General features: G+C 39.5%; 1 protein-coding gene across 4 annotated transcripts in view; it reads right to left on the bottom strand.

The window, feature by feature from the left end:
• FAM169A (family with sequence similarity 169 member A) overlaps nucleotides 1-23649 on the bottom strand; it is a 62965-nt gene that overhangs the window by 28588 nt on the left and 10728 nt on the right. For 2 of the 4 annotated variants that reach the window (XM_046667561.1, XM_046667558.1), the window contains exons 2-5: nucleotides 16270-16404; nucleotides 14568-14667; nucleotides 14179-14264; nucleotides 11985-12156 (exon numbers count right to left, since the gene is read on the bottom strand). In XM_046667561.1, coding sequence (XP_046523517.1) covers nucleotides 11985-12156; nucleotides 14179-14264; nucleotides 14568-14667; nucleotides 16270-16401 — 490 coding nt within the window. In that variant the 5' untranslated portion in view covers nucleotides 16402-16404. Of the gene's footprint in view, nucleotides 1-11984; nucleotides 12157-14178; nucleotides 14265-14567; nucleotides 14668-16269; nucleotides 16405-20389; nucleotides 20432-20886; nucleotides 21133-23649 lie in introns of those variants that run through there. The other 2 variants (XM_046667560.1, XM_046667559.1) reach the window with 2 other exon arrangements.

The following is a 23649-nucleotide window of genomic DNA, read 5'->3' as shown; positions in this document are numbered from 1 at the left end:
CTATACTCAATAAAGCTGAAATAACTTTCTTGTATAACAGGTAGCCTCACCAACAAGCTACTGTGATCATTATCAGTTTTTAATGCTTTGCTATCGGGGTTTCCTGGGTAACTGCTAGTAGTGATCATGAAATTAAAAGAGACATTACTTTGTAAGTAGTAGCAGTTTACAGGACAAAGGAAAATGAGAAGAGAAAGTGCTCTCCAGTCCTAGGTCTCAATACAAAGTCTGCAGCTCTACGGGCGCTCACTACTGTGCACGCTTCAGGCTCCTTACAAAAGAACACTAATTATATGAAGGAAATTTCCCACAAATTGGGAGTTTTCTTCTGTTTCTACATAAACATCACTTCTAAGACAAAAGGTAAATTTCAGCATCTAATACTGTTAAAATGGTCAATTTATGAAACTAGCAGTGTTTACGAAGTTTGAAGTTCTACTATTTACTTGCCACGTACATGTTCATTTCAAAAAGCATGCTGATCTTTTTGTCTACACATTAAATACTTGCACTCTGTATAAGGGTTCTGCCCTCATACAAAGGCGATCAAATAACGGGCAGAAAGACTTCCCACGTTACCAGAGAGTCTTCAGACACGTCAGTGGCTGCAGACAACAGCACTACTGCCTGGGAAAGCAAAGCCACGCTCTGCTACCTTAGGTGAAGTTGTCATTAAATTAACTAACTGAAATGAGATTAAATTTAGCACTGCACATGATAACTGACTACTCATATTCCTCAAAGTTCCATCTTTAGCCACCTTCTCCTTCTATATGCTCCTTCTGGGTAATCTCACTGACTCCCAAGGCTTCTGCCATTTATCCAATTGCTAATGACCACTAATCGTTAATTTCTGTAATGCACGAGACCTACTCCAAGATCAAGAATGGAAGAGCTCATTTAAATGGAAATATAACAAAACCCACACGATCATCTCAAAAGACAAGAAAAAGCATTTGACAAAATCCAACACCTCTCATGATAAAAATACTCAAGGTCCTCAATCTGATAAAGCGATCAAAGAAAAATGCACAGCTAACATCACACTTAGTGGTGAAAGACTGCATGTTTCCCTCTAAGATCAGGAACAAGACAAAAATGTTCCCTCTCACCACTTCTATTCAATATTGTACTGGAGGTTCTAGCCAGGGCAATTAGGCAAGAAAAGGAAATAAAAGGCACTCAGATTAGGAAGAAAAAAGTAAAACTACATTCACGAATGCAACGATTTTGTATATAGAAAATCTTAAGGAATCCACTAAAACATTATTAAGCTGATAAAGAAGTTCAGCAAGGCTGCAGGACAGAAGATCAATATACAAAAATCAATTGTAATTCTATACACCAGCAACGAACAATCTGAAAATGAAATTAAGAAAATTGCATTTACAATAGCATCAACAAATAATAAAATTCTTAGGAATAAATTTAACAAAAGAAGTGCAAAACTTGCATGCTGAAAACTACAAACATTGTTAAAAGAAACTAAAGAACACCTAAATAAATGGAAAGACATCCCATATTCATGGATCAGGAGACTCAACATTGTAAAGGTGTCAATACTTCCCAAATTGACCTACAAATTCAAAGCCCTAGCTGGACTTTTTGCAGAAATGGACAAGGTGATCCTAAAATTCATACAGAAGTGCAAAGGAACACTAACAGCCAAACTAACCTTAACAAAGACCAACACAGTTGGAGGACTCGCACTTCCCATTTTAAAACGTACAAAGCTAAATAAACAAGACAGTGTGGCGTTGACATAAGAACAGATATAAAGATCAATAAAATAGAATTGAGGGTCCACAGAAATGAAACTTCATATTCACGGTCAGTTGATTTTAGACTAGGGTTCCAGGGAAACTCTATGGGGAGCAATTGCAATCCTGGTACCTTGCTAATGAGAACGTAAAATTGTGCAGTCTCTTTGGAAAACAGTTTGGTAGTTCCCCAAAAGGCTAAATTTAGAGCTACCATATGACCTGCAATTCCACTCTTAGGGATATACCCAAGAGAAATGAACACACATCCACATAAAAACTTGTACACAAATCTTCACAGCAGTATTATCCATAACAGCCAAAAAGTAGAAACAACTCAAAAGTCCACCAGATGAGGAAAGACAACATTGATACATCCATACAAGGGAGTATCATTTGGCCATAAAAAGGGATGAAGTGTTGACACATGCAGGAACATGGATGAACCTTGAAAACAGTATGCTCAGCAAAAGAAGCCAGACACAAAAAACCACTGTGTCTCATTGCACGATTGTGCGGTTCCATTTATACGAAATGTCCAGAATAGGCAAATCTAGAGACAGAGCAGCGGTTGCCTAGGGCCAGGTGCTGAGGGTGGACAGGGAGTGGAGAGTGACTGCTAATATGTACAGGCTTCCTTTTGGGGATGAAAGGGCTCTAAAATTGCTTATGGCGATAGTTGTACAATTCTCTGAATACACTAAAAAAAAAAAAGTGAATTGTATACTTTACATGGGTCAACTGTACAATATATGAATACTACTGCAATAAAGCTATTAAAAACATAAACAAAACAATAATTTATAGATGTGACTCTGATAAACCATTTATAATCGGATTTTTCACAGACACTCCCCAAACCTGCTCCTCCACCAGTTTATCAATTTTTCCATAAATCTCATCACCATTCACCCAGTTGCTCAGAGCAAAAAGCCAGAAGTCATCCTTGACTCTTGTCTTTCTCAGCACAGTACCATCCGTCAGAAAGCCTGCAGCAAACGTCCTAATTTAACCTTATCTCAAACATGACGACTTCCACTCCACCTCCTTTGTCCCAGCTACCATCGTCACAGCAGGGCTTCTCCGCAGCAGCCTCTTAAACTCACTCAGTCCTGCCATCTCTCCTCCCGGCTTTCCACAGGACAGTTACTTTTTTAAAAGTCAAATCAGATTGTGTTACTGCCATGCTCAAAACCCTTTGATGCATTCCCATCACCCACAGAATAAAATCCAAACTCTTTCCTTGGCCTACACGGCCTTTCTGGCCACGGCCCTGCCTCTCTCCATCCTGTGTCACTCCCTCCCTCTACTCTGGCCACAGTGACCTTCTCGTCATTTCTGAAACACCCCAAACTTGCTTCTGCCTCAGGGTTTCCGCATTTCAGTTCTTGGCCTGAAAATCTCTTCTCCAGAAACGTCACACATCTCATCATTCCTTCACTTCCTTCAGAAACGCTCCTCCTGCCCATTCTATTTAAAACAGTACCCCCCCCACACACACACAGACACGCTCTCAATTCTTTTACTTTAGTTTTCTTCATAGCACCTGAGAACATACCGTCTACCTGTCTATTCATCGCCATCTCCTCCTCTAAAATCTAAGTGCCATGAGATCAGAGTTCACAAAATTTTTATTATCATCTCTCAATTTCTCCTCTTGCTCTTCCTCCTCTTCACCCCCCTCCCCTCTTCCCTCTCCTCTAACGATACGGCACTTAAAAATAACTTTCCAACAAATTTCAATAACACGAGCTACGCATCAAACTAAGGATATTCTGCCACAATTGACTGGCTTCCTCTTCCCACGGAATCACCATTTCTTCTCTGTCCACCCAGGAACATGTCTTCCCTCACCTTCACGAACCCTGGCTTCACCTCAGAAGGCATCAGTGTGTCTCCACAGAACACACATGAAGTGAATTCTAAACAGAGAATGTGACTGTCTACGTGAGACGCCTCGTCATGCGCTGCTGGGCAAGTATTCTCCGCACAGTCCTCACCCTCCACGAGCAGGTAAGGTGATGCGAGCTGTTCTAACAACCAAACCTAGAAAGTTTGACGCAAGAAAAGTTTCATTCTTGCTCACCTAACAGTCCCATGTAGGTGTTCCTGGGTAGCAGATGGCTTTCTGACTCACGATCATCCAGGAGCTCTTTCAGTCGCCTAACAAACCAGCCCAAAACGTGCCAGCTTAAAACAAACATTTATTACTTCGTGATTTCTCACAACCCTCATACGGTATCAGCTGGGGCCCTGGAACAGCTGCAGGCCCAATGGCTTCGCTCCCACTGGCAGTCTGTCCCGGCTACCGCCTGGAAGCAGGTGGGCTCACCAGCCCGGTGCCTTGGTTCTCTCTGCAATGCAGCTGCTCGGGCTTCCTCCCCACATGGCCGTCTTGAGGTCATTGTATTTCTCATACAGTGACTAGCTTCTAAGAGCACCCAAGTGGAAACTGCCAGGCGTTCTTAAGTTTACTACAGCGTCACTTGTGCTGCATTCTACTGATTAAAGCAAGTCACAGAGCCAACCCAGATTCAAGCAGGCTACATGAGGACATAACAGAAGTGTGGTTTCCTGGGGGTCACCGCACTAACAGACTACCACAGGAACTCAGGACCCTTCTATCTTGTGGGTCCCCCAGCCCCTAGGTCTCAGAATCCGCTGCATTCAGCAGACAGATGAGGAAAAGAAATACATCTTAACCACTCTGATCTGAGGTCACACGTATCAATTCTTTCATTTCTCTGGGGAGAACTAGTCACACGGCCCCATCTAGTTGTGAAAGCGACTACAAAATATAATCCCCAAGTGGGCAGCTGTTGGCCAATGACCAGAACATAGAAAAGGAAGCAAAATATTTGGTGGAGAGCCAGCTGCCCAGCTAACTTTCTCCTTTCTCTTATCTCCCAGAGATTAACATTTCCTTTGAACTTTCAGGGAATCCCTGATCTGTCTCAGCAGATACCACCTTTTGCTGGCAGACTCCCTCCACAATTATGTTTGGTTACCTCGGGCTGTTTTCAGTAACTTATATCCTCACAGGATTCACAAATACACTTACTCACTTTATACAATAGGTCTGATTGCTCTCATCCACATTTTACAATTATGCTGACTTCTGGGGCCCACATAAATATCCACACCTTCCCCATGCGGTCCAACCTGCATTTCTAAACTATGTGTCTCTACTTCTGCGTCCCATAGGAATATCTTCACGTGTCAGAACAGAACTGAAGCATTACCAAATCCACCCTCCTTCTGTATTCCCAATCTCAGGTAACAGCTTCCCACCGAGGCACCAAGCCAAACCATCGAGATGCATCCCTGCTTCCTCCCCTTCCCCTCCAGCACACAGACAATGCCATCGCCACACTCCGTCCACAGAAAAACCTCCCTCAGATCTGTTTCCTTCTCTGCCCCTTTCCTAGTGTTAGTCCTTCTTTCACCTAGACTACTAAAATAGCTCTTTTAATCAACTTCCCTGACTTCGGAATACAATTTCCCTACTCATCACCAAGTACTACAAAAATTATCTCCCTAACATATTAAATCATGTTACCTCCACGTAAAATTCTTCGATAGCTTCCTTGCCACTAAGATAAAATTCCAAACCTTAGTATGGCATTTAAGACCCTTCACGAAGGGACTTCCATCTTCACCTTTCTCCACTCCACAATCCCCACCTTCTGGTCCCACCAGCTTATTCAGGGTGGCATCCCAGACACCAGCCTGAACTCTCACGACTCTGCGCCTTCTTTCATGTATTCATATTCCATTCATACGTGTAGTAAGAATGTTCTTTCCCTTCCCCCTTCTCTGCCCACTGACATCCTACTTACCCTTCAAGCCACCTTTAAGTATCACTTTCTCAGTGACACCTTCCTCTAGGCAAAATTAACTGCTCTACGCTTCAATGACTACTATTGTCAATACCTCAAATATAGGGCTTATCAAACTGAATTATAACTAGCTGTTTACTGACTATAGTTTTCTGTCTCATCCACTAGATTTTTGGGGCTTTGAGAACTGAACCCATGTCAAGCAATCTTTGTGTCTCCACTGAGAACGGAGTCAGCCCCACCTCCAATAAGCACATGCTTATCGGAAAACATGTGCTTCTTTAGATGGCTAGAGCTTCACCCGAAAACAAAGTAGGCACCTCGTTTCCCAACCACACATTTCAGGGAGCCACAGAGCAGTGTGGGACTCTCCGACACCTTTGCTCATTTCCTTACAATTATACCCAGACAGACTCAAGGACCTAAAATACAACCTCGATCCTTCTCCAACACAACCTTCTGCTGTTTCGCCTTTAGCTATACTATCAACCTTTACCATTTTATATCACAGTTCTGTTACTCCATAAAATAACCCTAAAACAGAAGGACCGAAAACTGAATTTCAGTGAACAGGAAGTGAGCGATCTGGCCAAAAAAGGAGGGAAGAGCACAGATTTGGCTCTCAGTAAAAAGGTCTGAAAGTCATAAGGAAAGAAGATTAGCAAATGAAGAGAGGAAAAAATGTTTCCATTATAAGTTATTTCAAATGGAGATTATAAAAACCAAAACTATGTCCCCTGGTATTGATCATCAACCCCTTCAGCAGTGAGTCAACAAGCCAATTTATAGTAGCTGTTCATTACATCGTGCTTCTCTCATACGGCTCTCTGTGCTTTCCCATATGGGTCTTCAAATTGGATCGAGGTGGTTCACGGTTGAAACCAAACAATAATGGACATTTCCAAAGTAGCAGCTAATGACAGTGTCCTCAATTGTGTTTTTTTCTCTCAGCTTGTCTATAATAAAATGCACTATCTGATTTATACCTTATCTGGGAACGGTTCCGTTTATTTAAATGCTCCCTTTTTGTTTTTACTCAAAGTTGTACATGTGCATTGTTTAGAGTACAACAGTCCCAAACTGCTTGTTGGGGAAAAGCGGTCCTGTGACTGCCTCCCTGATCCACGTGCACACACACTTCCCATTCCCCAGAAACCACCACTGTGAAATCATTTAACTCATCTTTTTGGTATTTACTTCCACATCTCTAAATAACTTACTACTTCTTGATTTTTCCATGTTAGGCATAACCAACTGACTTTCCAGCATGGAAGACGAGAACCAAGCTCTTACATACGTTCACACACCCCAGTCCCAATTCCACCATAATCACACTGCCCCATTACCCCAAGAGAGTAATTCGTAATTTTGGTTAGATCAATTTTCAGTTTTCATGATTACATATATACACACACACACTTTTGACAACTGAGCCATGCAGTATATCATGATTGTTTTTCTCTTCCTGCACTGCTTTTTGATTTGCCTTAATAACGGCTTCTATTTATTATACCTTTAACTTATCCCCCAAAGTCTCCTGTAACTGGAATCCTTACCTTGGTAAATTTAAACACATCAGCTATTCCATATTCTAGAATCAGTATCCCAGAGCTTTCTGACCTGCTACAATCCAATCTCTAGAAAAGTGTTGTTCAAAAGAACATTCTGCAATGATGGAAATGTTCTAAATGTGCCCTGTGCAATGTGGTAGCCACCAGCCACATGCAGCTCGTGAACGTTTACAATGCGGGTACTATGGCCAAGAAATTGAATTTTTATTTAATTAACTTTCGTCTCAATAGCCACATAAAGCCAGTGGCTACCCATGTGGACAGGGCAGCTCCAGAACTATTACACAGCTGGGAGCTGGGGATCTCTTTTCTCTCCTGGTTTCCTGATCTGTTACCTTTCTTTCTTGATTTACTTCCTTATTTTAGTAGAGCATAAACTCTACTAGCTTCCAGAAAAAGTGTGCATGAGAGGTAAATCTTTTTGGAACTGACCATGCAGAAATATCCTTCTTTTACTCTCATACTTCCTTGGTAATTTGGGTGTAGAATTACACTGGAGACCATTTTCCCTCACTATCTTAAAGGCATTGTTCCACTTCTAGAGCTCAGCGTCACTGTCAAGAAATCTAACCAATCTGATTCTTGATCCTTTGTATAAATCCTTCTCTCACTCTCTGGAGGCTTACAAAGTCTTTTCTCTATCCCAGATGTTCCGAAATTTCACAATAATCTTTCTCAGCACGGGTCTATCTTGACTCATTGTGACGGATGCTCAATGGGGCCTTTTAATCTCCAAACACATATTTCATAGTTCTGAGAAATTTTCTTGAATTGTTTCATTGGTGATTCCGCCCCCCGGTTTCTCTGTTCTCTCCTTCTGAAACATCTATTATTCAGAACTTTCCTCTAATTTTGTCTTTTCTTTCCTATTTCCTATCATTTAGGGTTTGTTTTTTGTGGTTGTCGTTGCTCTCCTTTCTGATCAAACTCCTCACTTTTATCTTCTTTATATTGAATTTTTAATTTCCAAGAGCTCTATGGACATACTTTCAACATATCGTGTTCTCATTTCATGAATGTAATGACTACCCTTATCTTCCAAAAATACTAAGAGTTGAGTTGTTTTGTTTTTACATTGTCTGTCTCTTCCAAATTGTTCTCATTCTTTTTTGTTTTGATCAGTGGCTTTCCCTAACTAAGCTATTTCTTCATACTTAGGAATGAGACATTAAAAAGCCAGTTTGATGCTCTGTGCGTGGTGGGATTGCTGACAATAAGCTTTGCAGCAGGATAATCTGGCTCGGACCTTTCCCAGGTGAACCACTTATATTGTTATTTTTAGAATTTTTTTTCTCTTGGCCAACTCAAATTCCTCAAAGAAAACTATTTTGCTCATGAAACCATTAAACAATTTTGAAATACCAGGTATTCACACACTTTTGGTAAAATCTAAAATTTTTATCTTAAGTTTCAATTACAAAGGATGAAATTCCTAGCATATTATCAATATTAACTTTCAAAAAACTATTTATTTTAAAAATAACTTTAGAGAAAAGATGCAAAGTATACAAAAAGTTTCCATGTACTCTTCACCCAGCTTCCCCTAATGTTAACATCTTCCACAGCTAAAGTACCAGTAGCAAAACCAGAAAATCAACATTGATAAAACACAAAACTATAGACCTTACTCAAATTTCACCAGTTTTTCTACTAACATCCTTTTCTGTTTCAGAATCCAACCCAAGATTCCACACTGCATTTAGTTTAACGTCTCCTTAAACTCTGATCTTTGTCAATTCCTCCATCTTTCCTTGTCTTTCACAATCTTGACACTTTTGAAGACTACTGATCAGTTATTTTGTAGAATAATCTACAATTTGGCTGTGTCTGATGTTTTCTTATGATAAAACTGAAGTTATGCATTTGGGGCAAAAATACAACAGAAATGATGTTATGCCTTCCTCAGTACCTCACAGATCAGGGGTCCATGGTGCTCAATGCCTTATTCCTGTGATGTTAACCATGACCTATTAGTTAACATGGTGCCTGCCAGGATTCTCTATGTACATTTATTATTTTTCCCTTCTCAATTAACAAACAATACTGATTAAAGGAAAACAAAAACCATTACATCACTCTTTTAAATGTATCAAATGGACCCTAAAAATTATTATCAACCTGATAACCGTCATCATCCACTGAACAAACTTTACTATTGAACTAACCATTCCTTAACACTCAAAAGATTTACATTGCTCCTTTTTCTCCTTGAACTTCTATTTCTATTTTATTCTAGAGAATGCTACCCTAATGTAACATATTTTTATACTTGGATTATATACTTATTATCCAATTGTTCTTCTCTGCAACAACATAGCTGTGTATACATACAAATTTTTAAGATTTCTTGTGACTATATGGTTCTAAGTATCAATCCAAAAGAAATTTTGAATTATCATTGTAATTAATATTAGTACATGATTAATCAAAACACAAGTATATTATACATTTGGAAAAGTGTTAAGCAAAAAATAAAATTTTACTGAAAATACATCTCCTAATGAAATAGATGGAGCTTACCTTTTTTTTTGGTTTATGAGTCCATGAATGAATATTACTTACTACCAGAATGAGACAAGGTTCAGCATTAATACTATTTCAATTTTTTTATAGATAAAAGTGCTTAATAACCAGAAAATCTTTTGTTACAGTCATGTTACTCAATTCTGTGAGCTCCCTTAGAGTTGTGCGCCCAACATCACACAACGATCTATTGTAAAAAAACTATTTTAATAATCTGACACCTACCCGCCCAAAAAACAAACAAACCTTAAGTCCCTCAAAGTGATCTCTTTATTTCAGGAAAAAAGAACTCACACAGTTTATTGACCTTCATTGCACTGTAATAGCACTTGACCTCATCAACAGTCTCCTTTCATATATCAAGTCTATTTTGATGTCCCAACTAAGATCCCCATATACTGATTTGCTATCTAATTAAAAGATTATAAATAATAAGTGATATAAGGTTTTCACTCGACTAAAAATTTGTTTACAAAGATTTTATCTTCTTGCTGCTGGTCCAGTTTTTTCCTAATATGTGTATTAGGAATACTTCCATCACTAAGTGTTTTAGTATTTGTTTTGGACAATTTTCCAAAATACTTTGTTTGAGTTTCTTCTGTAGAAAAAAATACTTCCAGATGGAATTAAATTGTTCTGGATTCAAAGGCTAGTATAAGCACACCTAATTCCACTGTTATTGGTAGACAAGAGTCAGAGGTTAAAGTGGGAAAGAACTCAAACAAACAGTGAGGATGTAAGGCAGTTAGTGGAGAAGTCTGGAAGTGCTAAAAGTGGCTGACAAGTTGCATTGGAAGCTGGAGGATGTAAAATTGAGTTAACTACCAGAACAAGCAAAAGTGGAGGCCAGGTTCAAGAGGAGAGGAGAGGCCCCAGATGTACATGTAACGAAGAGGAGCACGCTCCTGGAATACTAAAAGCGGAATGCTGTGTCCCTTAACCATGTGCCTTTCATCTAACGCAAGCTCTAACAGCATCAATCAGTATGTGCTCCAAACGCCTATGAGCGAGTTTCAGGTAGGAGACTGCCCTGGAGCCCGTGTTAGAAGCCAAAAGCCTCTCGTCCCCATAGGAATTGTCGTGTTTAACATAAAGCAGAACGCAATTAATCCACGTCCCAGCTCCAAACTAAAAACACTGTAAATTCAACAACGTGATGCCTTTATGCAACGCAGCACTAAGCTTCCTTTACCAAACACTATTGTTCTGCCTCTGTATAATGATAGCTTTCTGAAGTTACATAAATTATCGGTTCTATTTCACTTATACAAGAATAAAATAGCATATTAGAGGAGGATCGAAGTATTTACTAAACAGCAAACCATTTTAAACTATAGAGCACACAGTTTCTGATTCTTGAGAAAAAGTGACCTTCCTTTTACTGACCATCTGAGCTAATTCTCACCACAAGTGTACACTACTTATGTGATCAAGGCTCAGTCACAACTGTGCTCCCCATCAGCTGTGAACCTGGTAGGATCTTTAAACTGGATTTGACCAGAAGAGTTAAATTTCGAAGGTTTGAAATGCAAAAAAGACAGAAAAAATAAGGTGAGTGTTCTCTGCGAAAGGTCTTCTGTCAAGGTGCAGAAGGAGGCTGACCCTGCTACGGTGTTAACAGTGAGGGGTACACGCACATGGAGGAAGCAGCTTAGACCTTTCTGGCTCCCGGAGCTCTGGGGAGCTGAACGAACAGGAAAACAGGGAAAGCCAGGGAGGCTCACATCCTTTTAGGAAGTCGGTATGGCTGGGTCTTAGGATCAGGAATCCAAACTTAGAAGATTAACAGTTTCAAAGCTGTCCGGGTTCTCTAAACATATTCAAGTGCTCTGTTTTCATGGTAATTAGCAACATTGCCTTTAATATGTCCGGCTGATTCAGGCTGGAAAAGGCTGTGCATTTGGTCCACAGGTAGACGGGGGTTTTAAAAGGAGGCAGTAAAAGTGAGAACAGCAGGAATCATAGGAAACAAGCACCTTTAAAGGAAGGGAGGAGGACGGAGGGCGAGAAGACGGACAGATCTGAGGGTCAACATACAACTCTCTTCTCACACACGTGGAGAAATCTTCCCCTCTGTCAAATGTTGACTTTTACTTTTTTTTTTTCCTCAAAAGACTTTCCTAACAATGCTCACTTATGCAGAACGGTAGAATCAAAGTACTCCCAAGAAATACTGAGTAAAATCACCTCAATGTGCACTCTAGAGATTAATTTAAAGGGATATTGATACAGTTTGGGTCTAAAAAGGAGGTTTCCATAATATATTGTTTGAATAACTTTTAAAGACTCACCTGTAGGCTTAACTGAATAAAACCCAATGGCCTCTCCTTTCTTCCACAGAATCTTAGCATAATCAGTACTGCTATGACACAGGAATGGGATCTCATTTCTCTCCATTTCCTGTTTTCTATAAATAATTCGATTCAGAACATATAGAACCACTCTCTCCCCAAGAGTTCTCACCTACAAAGAGAGTCAGACACCAGGCACAACGGTTATAACATGCATCAATTCGAAGATGCTTCCTGCCTCCACTCCTCATACTGGCATTCAAAGCACTTTGAGGACATTCAAAATGATGGGTAAAACATTGTATCATCACAGAGATGAGACTCATCATCCACACCAAACCAATCCATTTCTATAGACACGTATCAGGCGAGGAACACTGCCTCTCAGAAAATTCTGGAACAGGCAAAACGGGCTCCCAACGCCCAGTCCCCAGCACCTCCTCTTTAGCACTCGGTGTTTTCTTTCTGCTTCCAGCTGCCCAGATCCAGGGGCTCCCGCCCCCAACTGCTCCCCTACCACCACTACTGCTTCAACTCTTTCACCCCATTCCAGCCCAAACATTTTTTAAAAAGGAGAAAAACGTCTCACGTTAGCCCCTGAAGACTTTCAGAACAACGACCTCATTTGATGAGCAAAGCCATAATTATGCTCTCGGGAAAGGAATCTGCCTCATCTTCTCCAGGTAAACATTCATTTAACTGTCGTGTCCTTGTTGTCTGATTCTAAGGAACACTTGCCTCTCCCACTCCCCCACCCCTCTGCCAGGCCAGGTGAACGATGACAGTGGCCCCAGGGAAATCTGGTGAAAACACATTTGGGGCAATCACAGAGTGGAAACTGAACCTCACATCCTACACACAGGGCACGGCCACAGGGACCCTCACCAACTCTGACATCAAACAGCAGGGTTTTCCCCATAGGATCTTTCACTGCTAAAAATAAGACTCCTATCCATAAAGTCTATTTTCCTTCAAGTCTCCTTAAAGAGAAACAAGAGTGCTCTTTAATTGGGAGAGTGGAGAGAAAGAGCATGCAACACACACACTACTCTCAAAAACATCCCTGGCAGGGGATCTCGATGCCAAATGACACAGCTCACTAGCTTACAAAGCAACCCACTCTTTCCTCTGACCAGCACAAAATTCTTGCTCATGCTGAGCTAAACCCTGTTTCCCAAAGACTCTCCTGTGATAATCCGGAGCCACACAGCCTACGGCACTAGAAGACTGTCCCTCTGAATCCCACACCGGAGCTAAACGCAGGAAGCCCTATGGGAAAAGACTAAGCTCACGCAGCTCTGGGTGCTCTCACCACTCCATCCTCTCCCTCGGAAGGCTTCAGATCCCTAACATCTCTCTTCACGTTGGCCACGCAGGTATGACAGACGTGAACACTGAAGATACTAAGACAACGGGCTTTTCTCTATGAACGGAAGGGTTTTTACAGCTCCTTTGCTGACCTTGATCTTACTTCTCATTAACTAAAGCCCAGCCTTCTTACACGGGCTGCTGTCTCAGCTGGGTCTTCCTGGTGCACACGGGCAGTTAGGTTTCTGAACCTGTGGGTACTACTCTACATTTCTCTCTGTTGATTTCCATCATGGTAGATCCTTCTCTTTATTTCTCAATTCTGCCTTTTAGATTAGCTCTCCCGTTCAGCACTGTGGCATGCAGAATTGATAAGGATGCCATCTGTGTCTTCCCCTAAATAACTGATAAAATGGTGACCGGGACAGAAAAAAGGATAAAGTTTGGCAGAATGCTATCAAGGACCCCCCTTCCACTCCACTGCGAGAACACCAAACAGAACACCCAAAATGGCCCTACTATCAGCAGGTTCCTGATCAGTCTCTCCCGGAGACAGGGAACCCAGCACCCACACTGAGGACCAGCCTTCTCTCTACCCGACAGGAAAATGAGAAGCTGGGTTACACAGACAACGAAAGCTCAACTAACCCGGAGGCAGTCATTCTTCCTCACCCAATTCTCAGAGACTCTTAGGACCACATAAAATTGAGGAAGCCCAATCTAGTGCCAGCTTCATCATAAGAGTGAAACTCTAAGGGTTTAATGTAACCTGCTTATACTAAAATGGAGAAGAGCTCAATAACTTCAAACACCATCACTGTTTATGGGAAACACATTGTGAAATGGCCTCGTAAGAAACACTATTAAAAGCACAGAATCTTGTTACCTGCTTAAGCCCCTCCCTAGAAGGGACAGATGTTTTCACAATATCATCAATAGCCCACCACTGATCAGCAAGGTAAAGCGCCACAGCTGAAACAGAATATATGAGCATTAACACTGAAGTCAAGTATACAATATCACTATTTGGTAAGGTTTGCATAGATTCCCTTAAATACACTTGTTCTTTATAATACAACACGGCCCCATTTATATCATCTTTATTTTATTTCACTCATTAAACATTTAATTATAAGAAACTGAGAATTACATTTTCCTAAATTTACAGTTTGAAACACGTTTTCTTTTTTAAAATTCCTTCATGTAGCTTTTAATAAATTTCTAATTGTTCGGAGAAAAATTCCTCAGTTTACAAAGATCAAGCAAAAAAGAGACCTGTGAGCGAGTCCTCAGGTGCAAAAAGAGCAAGAATTTTCTGGGTCTGATCTCCACCATAAAGAGGTACAAAGCCTACATTTGACAGGCTAATAGGGATCTGAAACGACAATTGGTTAAAAATTAGTGAAGTCTGTTAAGAAAATACAGGACAAAAACACCCTGCTTCTACAAAATACGAAACTTCTCCATCAGTGCCAATACATCACTTCATTTCATGGATCTTTCTCGTCTCAAAAAAAAAAAAAAGGGTAGAAGAAATAGACTTTCCTTTTGCAGGAATTTTATTATTTTGGGGGAGAAACGGAAGTTTGTTTTGATAAATATTACTGTGCTCTAGCCACGCGTCTGAATAAAAACAAAAGCACGAGGGGCCGGCCCTGTGGCCGAGTGGTTAAGTTCGTGCTCTCCGCTTTGGCGGCCCAGGGTTTCCCTGGTTCGGATTCTGGGTGCGGACATGGGCACCATTCATCAAGCCACAATGAGGCGGCATCCCATATGCCACAACTAGAATGACCCACAACTAAAAATACACAACTATGTACCGGGGGGCTTTGGGGAGAAGGAAAAAAAAGAGGAAGATTGGCAACAGATGTTAGCTCAGGGCCACTCTTCCTCACCACAAAGCCTTAAAAAAATTTTTTTAAAAAAGCAAGATACGGTCAATCACTCAGTAAAAGCAACTATATTTTATCATCTGTCATTTGGACTACTAGAGGGGGTAAAGTCCATTTTCTAGAAAAAGACACCCGATAGGTCAATTTATTTTTCCAGCGAGATACATACTTTAAAATTTTTCTACCTTCATGAATCTAACACTAATTCCCCAATTACAGACAGTATTACACTTCAGAGAATTATAAAATATTGGTACTGGAGGAGACTTTAAAGAATCCTTTAAATCGAGATCATTTTCCAGAAGAAAAATCTGAGGCCTAGAGAGGTTACAGAATTTGCCTACCATCAAGTTCACAGTGCTATTCTAATGATTCAAGGCTAATGATCTTTCTATCACAACATATCACAGCTTACTAATTAGAAATTTTGATTTTAATATTTTAGAAAAAGGAAGATTCATGACACAAAAATGTGTTTTGCTAATTTTTTTTTTTATTATTAAAAAAATTCTGAGGGCCCGGCCCCACAGCTCAGTGATTAAGGTTTCACGCTGTGCTTCGGCAGCCCGAGTTCACAGGTGTGGATCCCAGGCATGGACCTACTCAACTCACTAGTTACGCTGTGGTGGCATCTCACATGCAAAGCACGGGAAGACTGGCACAGATGTCAGCTCAGGACTAGTCTTCCTCAAGCAAAAAAAGAGGAGTGGCAGCAGATGTTAGCTCAGGGCGAATCTTTCTCAGCAAAAAAAAAAATAATCAAAATTTCAAAAATCACAAATTCCAAATCTAACATAACTTTAATTGAAGTAACAAATACAGTAACCAGTCTTAGCAAAACCAGTAAACTACTTACATATAATTTTAAAGGCACGACAAATATAAGCAATAACGCATAGAGTCTGTCTTTTTAACCCTTGACCATGCTGCTGTATAACCAACATTCATCCATTTTACCGAAGAGTCTTCTCATAAAAATTTCAAACGTGATTAACATTTTAACATGATAAAAAAATTAAATGATGCCGATTTCATGTATAAACTCAACTGAAAAGACTGATAAAAACCACTGCAGAACGCCTTACCGTAACATTGAGAAGAGAGAAGCACTCAGGGTTCTCAGGGTCCCCACACCTGAGATCGGACATGTAATCCTCAGCGGAATTTTCCAGGTCCTCGTGACTGCAAGTATCCAGCACGTCCACAGGGAAGGCCATCCTCTAACGAACGACACGGGACAAAGTGTTTCAGAAGATGGAACGCTGTCTTCCTTCACCCATGTGAAAAGCCTTTTATTATAACACAGCAGCATTTTACTGCAAGCAGACTTCTTTTCCACGGTGCCACAACAGACTACAATCTAAGCCTGCTCATTTAACAACATATGTCAAAAAGAACACTTTCAAACATTATTTGTTTGTATTAAAAACAAGCAGTAAAACAGGAATTAATGGATAATTCCCTAAATGATAAGAATAAATATATTTACACAGGTATGGGATAGACATATTCAAACACACATGCATATAAATATATCCTCATACATCTGTCAACATAAAAGTCCCTGCAGAAGGACACAAGGGAACTTTTTGGAATGACAGAAATGCCCTACAATTGGATTGTGGTGACAGTTGCACAGCCCTATAAATTTACTAAATAGAAATCATCGGCTTGTACAGCTGCAGTGGGTAAATGTTACAGTATGTAAATTACAGCTCTCATATATATAGCTGTTAAAAAAAAAAACCCAGCACTTTAATGGGGAAACACGAAAGACTTTCCCTCTAAAGAACAATAAGGACCCCACTACCATATAACATTACATAGGCACCTGCCAGCGAAATGAGACACAAGAAAGCAATCAGAGGCATAACAGCTGGGGATGGGCGCCAGGGTTCGGGGGAGACTGTCTCTACCTCAATTTGCCAATAATATATTTAATTGAAAAACCTGAGTGAATCAATGGAAAAACCATTCCAGACAATAGGAAAATGTAAAATTGTAAGATATAACACTATAAACAGAAATCAAGCCCTCATATGTACAACAATAATCAGTAAGAAGAAATAACGAATGGAAAAAATGAAGTAAAAATAGAAAAGACCCCATAAAACAGCAAAAACAGGCTTAAATTTAACACTACCAATAAAAAACACATAAAGGTAGCAGTTCTCCCTAAAATAACCTACTAATTTAACACAATCCTATGAAAATACCTTTAGAGGTTTTTTTTCTCCTGAAGCAAGACAAGCTGATTATAAAGTTAATATGAAAGAATAAATAAGCAAGAACAGCTAGAAAAATCCTGAAAAGGTACAGCAATGATTGGAGAAGGTGCCCTGTCAGATACTGAAATATGGTATAAAACTTCTATAACTAAAACACTGTGATACTGGCATATGAACAGACAGATCGATGGAACAAGATATAGAAATACAGCCCAATGCTTATGAAAATTGAGTATATGATTAAGGAGCTACTTCAATCAGCGCGGGAAAAGAAGGACTTTTCACTAGGTAGTATTGTTTCACTGGTCTGTCCTACAACACATTTAAGTGAGATAGGAGTTTTGCCCATTTTTGAATTTCTTGTCTCTGAAATCATACAGTATGCCCTCTATTGTATCAACTTTTTTCACTCAACACTATTTCTGTGAGAAACATAAGTGTGGCACCTATCAGTTAATTTGTTCCCTTTTATTGCTGTGTAGTATTCCATCTATACAAATACAATTTATTGACCCATTCTACTGCTGATGGGCATTTGGGCAGCTCTGAGCATTCCTACGTGAGGTTTTTGGTGGATATATGCACTCATTTGTCGATCTGTATAGTCACACTAATCAACCTTACTAAAAGTAAGACAAGCAAACATACACATCCTGATATGTTGCAACAAGAAAACTGGACCCAAATCTAACCAAGCCATTAGACAGACATGTGAAATGACACCTTAAGCATGCAGTCAGCCAAATTTAGAATAACTCAGTTTCTTCAATAAATAATGTCATGGAGTTTAAAGAAAAGAGTGGAGAGGCTGGCCCAATGGCATAGTGGTTTTCAGGTTGCGGGCTCGGCTGGTTCCGATCCCGGGTGCAGACCTATGCACCGCTTACCAAGCCATGCTATGGCAGGTGTCCCACATATAAAGTGGAGGAAGATGGGCACGGATGTGAGCTCAGGGCCAGTCTTCCTCAGCAAAAAGAGGAGGATTGGTGGCGGATGTTAGCTCAGGGCTAATCTTCCCCTCCCCCCCCAAAAAAAAGAAAGAAAGAAGAGTAGAAACTAATGTGAATTAAAATAAACAAGAGAAATAATCAGAGGCACTGTGGAGAGGATCCTGATTTGTGTACTCTTGAAAATTTTCATGACAAAAAGTTAAAAAAAAAAATAAACTTATAATCTATGTCAAATACTGAGCTACTAGTCCTTAAAGGAGGTATAAATAAAGCTAGTATAGATTACCTTTTAAAAGTTCCCTATTTCATATTTACCCAAAATAAAAACTGCAGAGCCCAACTGCTATATGTGTCAATAACCTCTTCAGTTTCAATTAAAAAAAATTATAAAAGGAAAGACAGAAGAAAAGCAACTGAGACAACAAAAGTTACTTTTCTCTTAAGTGACCTTAAAACCCATTTTACCACAACAAAGTGTCAGTAGGCAAGGAACTGAAAATCTAATGGAAATATGAGATGAAGACATAAAAGACAGGACAGACACATATAGTAACAGTTAAGTATATTAAGTATATTTTTCTGAATTTTGAAGATACTATGATAATGAGAGGAACTTACTTTTTACCATAATCTGAAATCTTGGCCCTAAGGACTTTAAAACTTGGTGTACATATGATTGGGAACCTAAGTTTATACAATTACGTATATGTTTTTTTAATCAAATTGATTTTTTAATTTTTTAAATCAAAGCCTAGAAATATAACTCACAAATTCACCCCATCTGTTAGTAAATGCAAATGTCTAAATAAAAGGAGAAAGCAAGAAAAATTTGTGAAACTGCTTATGAAAGCAATGCCACAGGTTTTCCAGTCAGCTTATAAAAAGGAGGGCAAAAAACCCTATGAATTTCAAGAGAGATCAACCAGGAGCTTATGTAAATAAGATGTTATAGTTAGAAAAAGAACATAAAACAGTAGCTCTATTGCTAAGGAAGCTCATTGTTAGTTTGGGCAAATCTCTCTCTAACAAAGTGAGTATGTAAAAGCAAATTAGGGAAATACAACATTATGATTTATAATCAGATATAACAATCTAATGAAGATTGAAATTTTATACAAAACTAACAACAGGAAACAAATGGTCAATAGTGGAGGAAAGGGGGACAATTAGGACCCTAGCTAAGAGACTATATTAGCTTGTTCCTCTCTTACAGACAAGACCCCAGCTTTGCATCCAAGTAAAACATTAAGAGACATTTAACATATCACACCACTGACCAGACGAAGCTCAAGAAGAATTAGTATCATAGTGTTTCCCTTAAACCAACTCAAAACACTCTCTTGAATATTACCTACCAAAACAAGGGATAATTTTTCCAGTATGTCAAATGCCTATAACACTACTTAATTAATATTTTTCTCAATTCACTTTTAAAAAAATACACGCAGACCTCTGATCCCATTTCCTCCCCTCCTTTTTTTAATTTGGTAAAATACACATGCAGTATTTACCATTTTAATCACTTCTACGTTTACAATTCAGTGGCAGTAAGTACATTCACACTGTTGCACAACCATCCCCACTCTCCATTTCCAGAACTTTTCATCATCCCAAATAGAACCTAGGCACCATTAAACAGTAATTCCCCACTGCCTCTTCCCCTCAGCCTCTGGCAGCCACCATTCCACTTTCTGTCTCTAAAAGTTCCCCTACTGCAGGAGCCCGGTGCGTGGAATCCTACCATAAGCGGCCTTTTGCATCTGGCCCATGTCCAGGTTCACCCTGCTGGAGCATGTATCAGAACCTCAAACTTACTTTTTCACAAACATTTTATTCACCCTAAACTACAAAACCTATGAAACCACAAATTTGGTATATTAGATTACAAATTTTCCTAATCAGCATTAAAATTTCTAACTATCATAATTTAAATGTTCACCTGAACACAAATTTAAAACATCTCCCAAAGCACTCGTAGTACGTCAGCACTTTAGAAAACACTGCTGTGCACGTCTGGGATTGCTTACCTGGGACAACACCACTGCAGACCAAAGGCAGGTGGAACACGACTATGTCAATTAAAGTGTAAAAACAGAAATTCATTATCCTTCTTTCAGAAACGTTTTTGGATTCAAGTTTTTAAATAGAAAAATAATCAATTCTAGGCTTATTTTTATTATTATTCAAAGATTATTCTCTATATATATAATTCTGTACACACACACAAAATGAAACAATCCTGTTTTCCAAAGTTCTACAATTTACCTACTCGGAAATTTGCATAAAGAGCATTACTTGTGGGAAAAACTTCACTTAGTTAGAGGCTGTAATTTCTGAATACAGTTTAAAAACAACTATAGCATAGTTTTCAATACAAAAAAAAATTAGAAAATATTTCCCTAATTCCAAAGGCCCAGACACACACATAGCCCTTCCAAAACATCTGTTTGCAAATCCATCCTTAAATCCATTACTTTCATTACTGGTCACTCTCAATGCTCAGTTTTATTGGCTAAATAATCACCTGTTAGTATGTGAAGGAAGATGAAGGAACTAGAAATTATCCTCAATCAGTAACAGCAGCACGTCACATTCACACAGACGTGACCACATGCCAGACTGAAGAGACTGCTGCACGTAACATACAAGGAGGTCCTTCTATGAGCTCCACTCTGCGGAGGAAGAGACGGAGCTTTGGAAATTAAAAGATGTGACCAACGTCATACCACTAGTGGGACTAGAAGAATACGAATCCACACAGCCAAATATGCTTTCCAATATAAGTATTTCTACTCAATATGCAAAACCAAATATCCCAGTATTTGTCATGGTTATATGAAATTTCCTTTTGTAAAAGAGTGTAATAATTATCTTGTTATTAAATACTCTATTCACATACCAACATACCACACCAGAAAGAGCTCTGGAACTGGAACTCTCTGACCTTGGCTCCTGGATCAGCTCTGCCACTAACTAGCTCTGTGACCCTCGGCAAGATACTTACCTTCTCTAGGCTTCTGTATTCTCATTAGCAATGTGATGCACCTGGACACAATAATCCTAAGGAGCTTTTCACCTCTAAATGTTTATAATTGTTAATTAAAAAAAAGATACTGGTTAACTTAAGACTGAGTAAATTACTAGCCTTATGGTCATTCAGCTACAGTTCAGAGAGGCAAGAGAAGGGTGGTAATGTTCTGGAGAGAAATATAAGTCGCTATGATAAATCACTCGCTTCTCCCTCTTCTTTGTTGTTTTTAAGCTTCTGTTCTGCGTTACATAACTGTAAAGCTGTCAGATCAAATTCGTCAAGTACTTTATACTCTGCCCATGAAATAAACCAAAAGACCTAACTAGATTCTACATGAATGAGAAAGCTTAATGTCGCCTTAAGCGAACTCATCAAAAAATTTACGCAGAATGGACAATGAAGTGTAAAAAGTGTCCAAATTAATTTATAAATTAAGCAAATGGTATGCTCATTAATCCTGGCTGGCATGTGTAAAACACAATACTCAGATCTCTTACATAAGAGGTCTAAAATGCCCATCAGCTACTTTATATCCATCTTCTAATAATTTCACCCCTTTTTCTTAAAAAAAAACTATATAACTATTTGAAAGAATGAACGCTCTACAAAGAAAGGAAAATATGAAAAAGGGAAAGCAAATTCCTATTATTGTGATTTCTTCCCTATTTAATGTTAATTAATGGCTGTCAACTATATTCTTAAAAGGGAGGAACATATTTTATAAGTTCAGTTCCTAAATTATTTCAAGATTCTTATAGGTTATTGCTATGATTGGGGGATTTCAGGTGGAGGGGAAGATCAAAAGAAAACATGGAAATTTTTGAGCTGAAAGAATTCTTAGAGAAAAAGATAATTATTTCAACCAAACCAAGTCCTGATCCTACCTCTGCTGTTTCCCAACACCAAAAATAGGTTAGGTATCCAGGCAACACAATCGGCAATGCTCTCAACCTTTTACACAAAAAGCCTGTTTCTGAACCTTACTATGATTCTTCTCTTGACTCTTCCCTGTTCTCCCCAACATCCCTTCCTTCCCTCACTAGCCTAGCCCCTGCACGACACCAGCTCAACTGACCTCTTCGCCTCACCTTCTCTCCTTCTATCCCTCCTGCCCTACACAAGGCCCCAAGTCCTACACAAAGCCTTCTCCAGTCTTGGAGCCGAGTTTCTGAGCATGACAGAAACAAAACCACTGAACGGCATTCTACAACCATCGACCTCAGGCAGCTCAACATGGCTCAGAAATCCGTTTCCGCCCTTTGGGAAAGGAAAAAGGTTTGGTTATGTATGGGTGAGGTCTGCCTATAAGTTTATGGGAAAAGGAGCAGGAAGTTAAAAGGGTTTCATATTTGTGGCCTCTTTTTATTTCAAGTAGGAAGCAAAATTATCTTGAAGTAATAATCACTAAGCCAACAGTGGACTATGTGCCTGGTTCTCTTCAAAATCCTTCACATGTATTCCGATGCAGTTCTCATCACAAACCCATGAAGTGGGTAACTTAATGATCGTCCCTTGTCAGACGAGGAAACTAAGACACACAGCAGCAAGTCACTCGTTCAAGGGCACACACGACAGAGGTGGCAGAGCCAGTACCTGAGCCAGGCAATCTGGCCCCAATGCCCAGTCTTCCCATCACCATGCTGTGTCTGAAAGCACAGCATCTTAGGAGCCCTCAGACAGCTCAGGGTTGCTTACATATATCACAAGTCTTAAGTTTTCTTTCTAACTAAGGGTTTAATTCCCTCTTCACGTCCAGGAAAACGGTCCTAAATCTAAGACATCATTTAAACATGAAGCTACTGGGTATCTGGCGTGTTTAAGGGCTTCAAAAGCAAATCCAGTCTATGGGATAGGATCTCGGGCCCTGGAAGGGCAGAACATGCAGAGACCGGTTAAGGGACTGCGCTCTCGGGCCAAACCACCAGGATCACCAGCTGTGTGACCACAGGCGAAATAACTGAACAGAGGGCAAGGGTCTCTGAGGAAGAAATAAACTGCAAGGGTAAAAATAGTAACTTTGAATATATATTAAAATTTTTACATCTAAAAACAAAAAACTCAGAGGCAAACTACAATCTATATGACCCACAAGAGTTATGATCCTTACTACAAACACAATGGTTTTTTAAACTAAGATGCAAATAAATCAGCAAATGCATGAACAGACAATTCACAAAACAGGAAGAACTAAACATCAAAAATGCTCAATTGGTTTTATAAAAAACCTACTTGCATATCATTTTTAAAAAACATTTA

Source organism: Equus quagga, chromosome 7 (genome assembly GCF_021613505.1).
Source record: "Equus quagga isolate Etosha38 chromosome 7, UCLA_HA_Equagga_1.0, whole genome shotgun sequence".
Taxonomy (NCBI): Eukaryota; Metazoa; Chordata; class Mammalia; order Perissodactyla; family Equidae; genus Equus; species Equus quagga.
The sequence above is the reverse complement of the archived record's forward strand: the minus strand, read 5'-3'. Positions and strand labels throughout refer to the sequence as shown.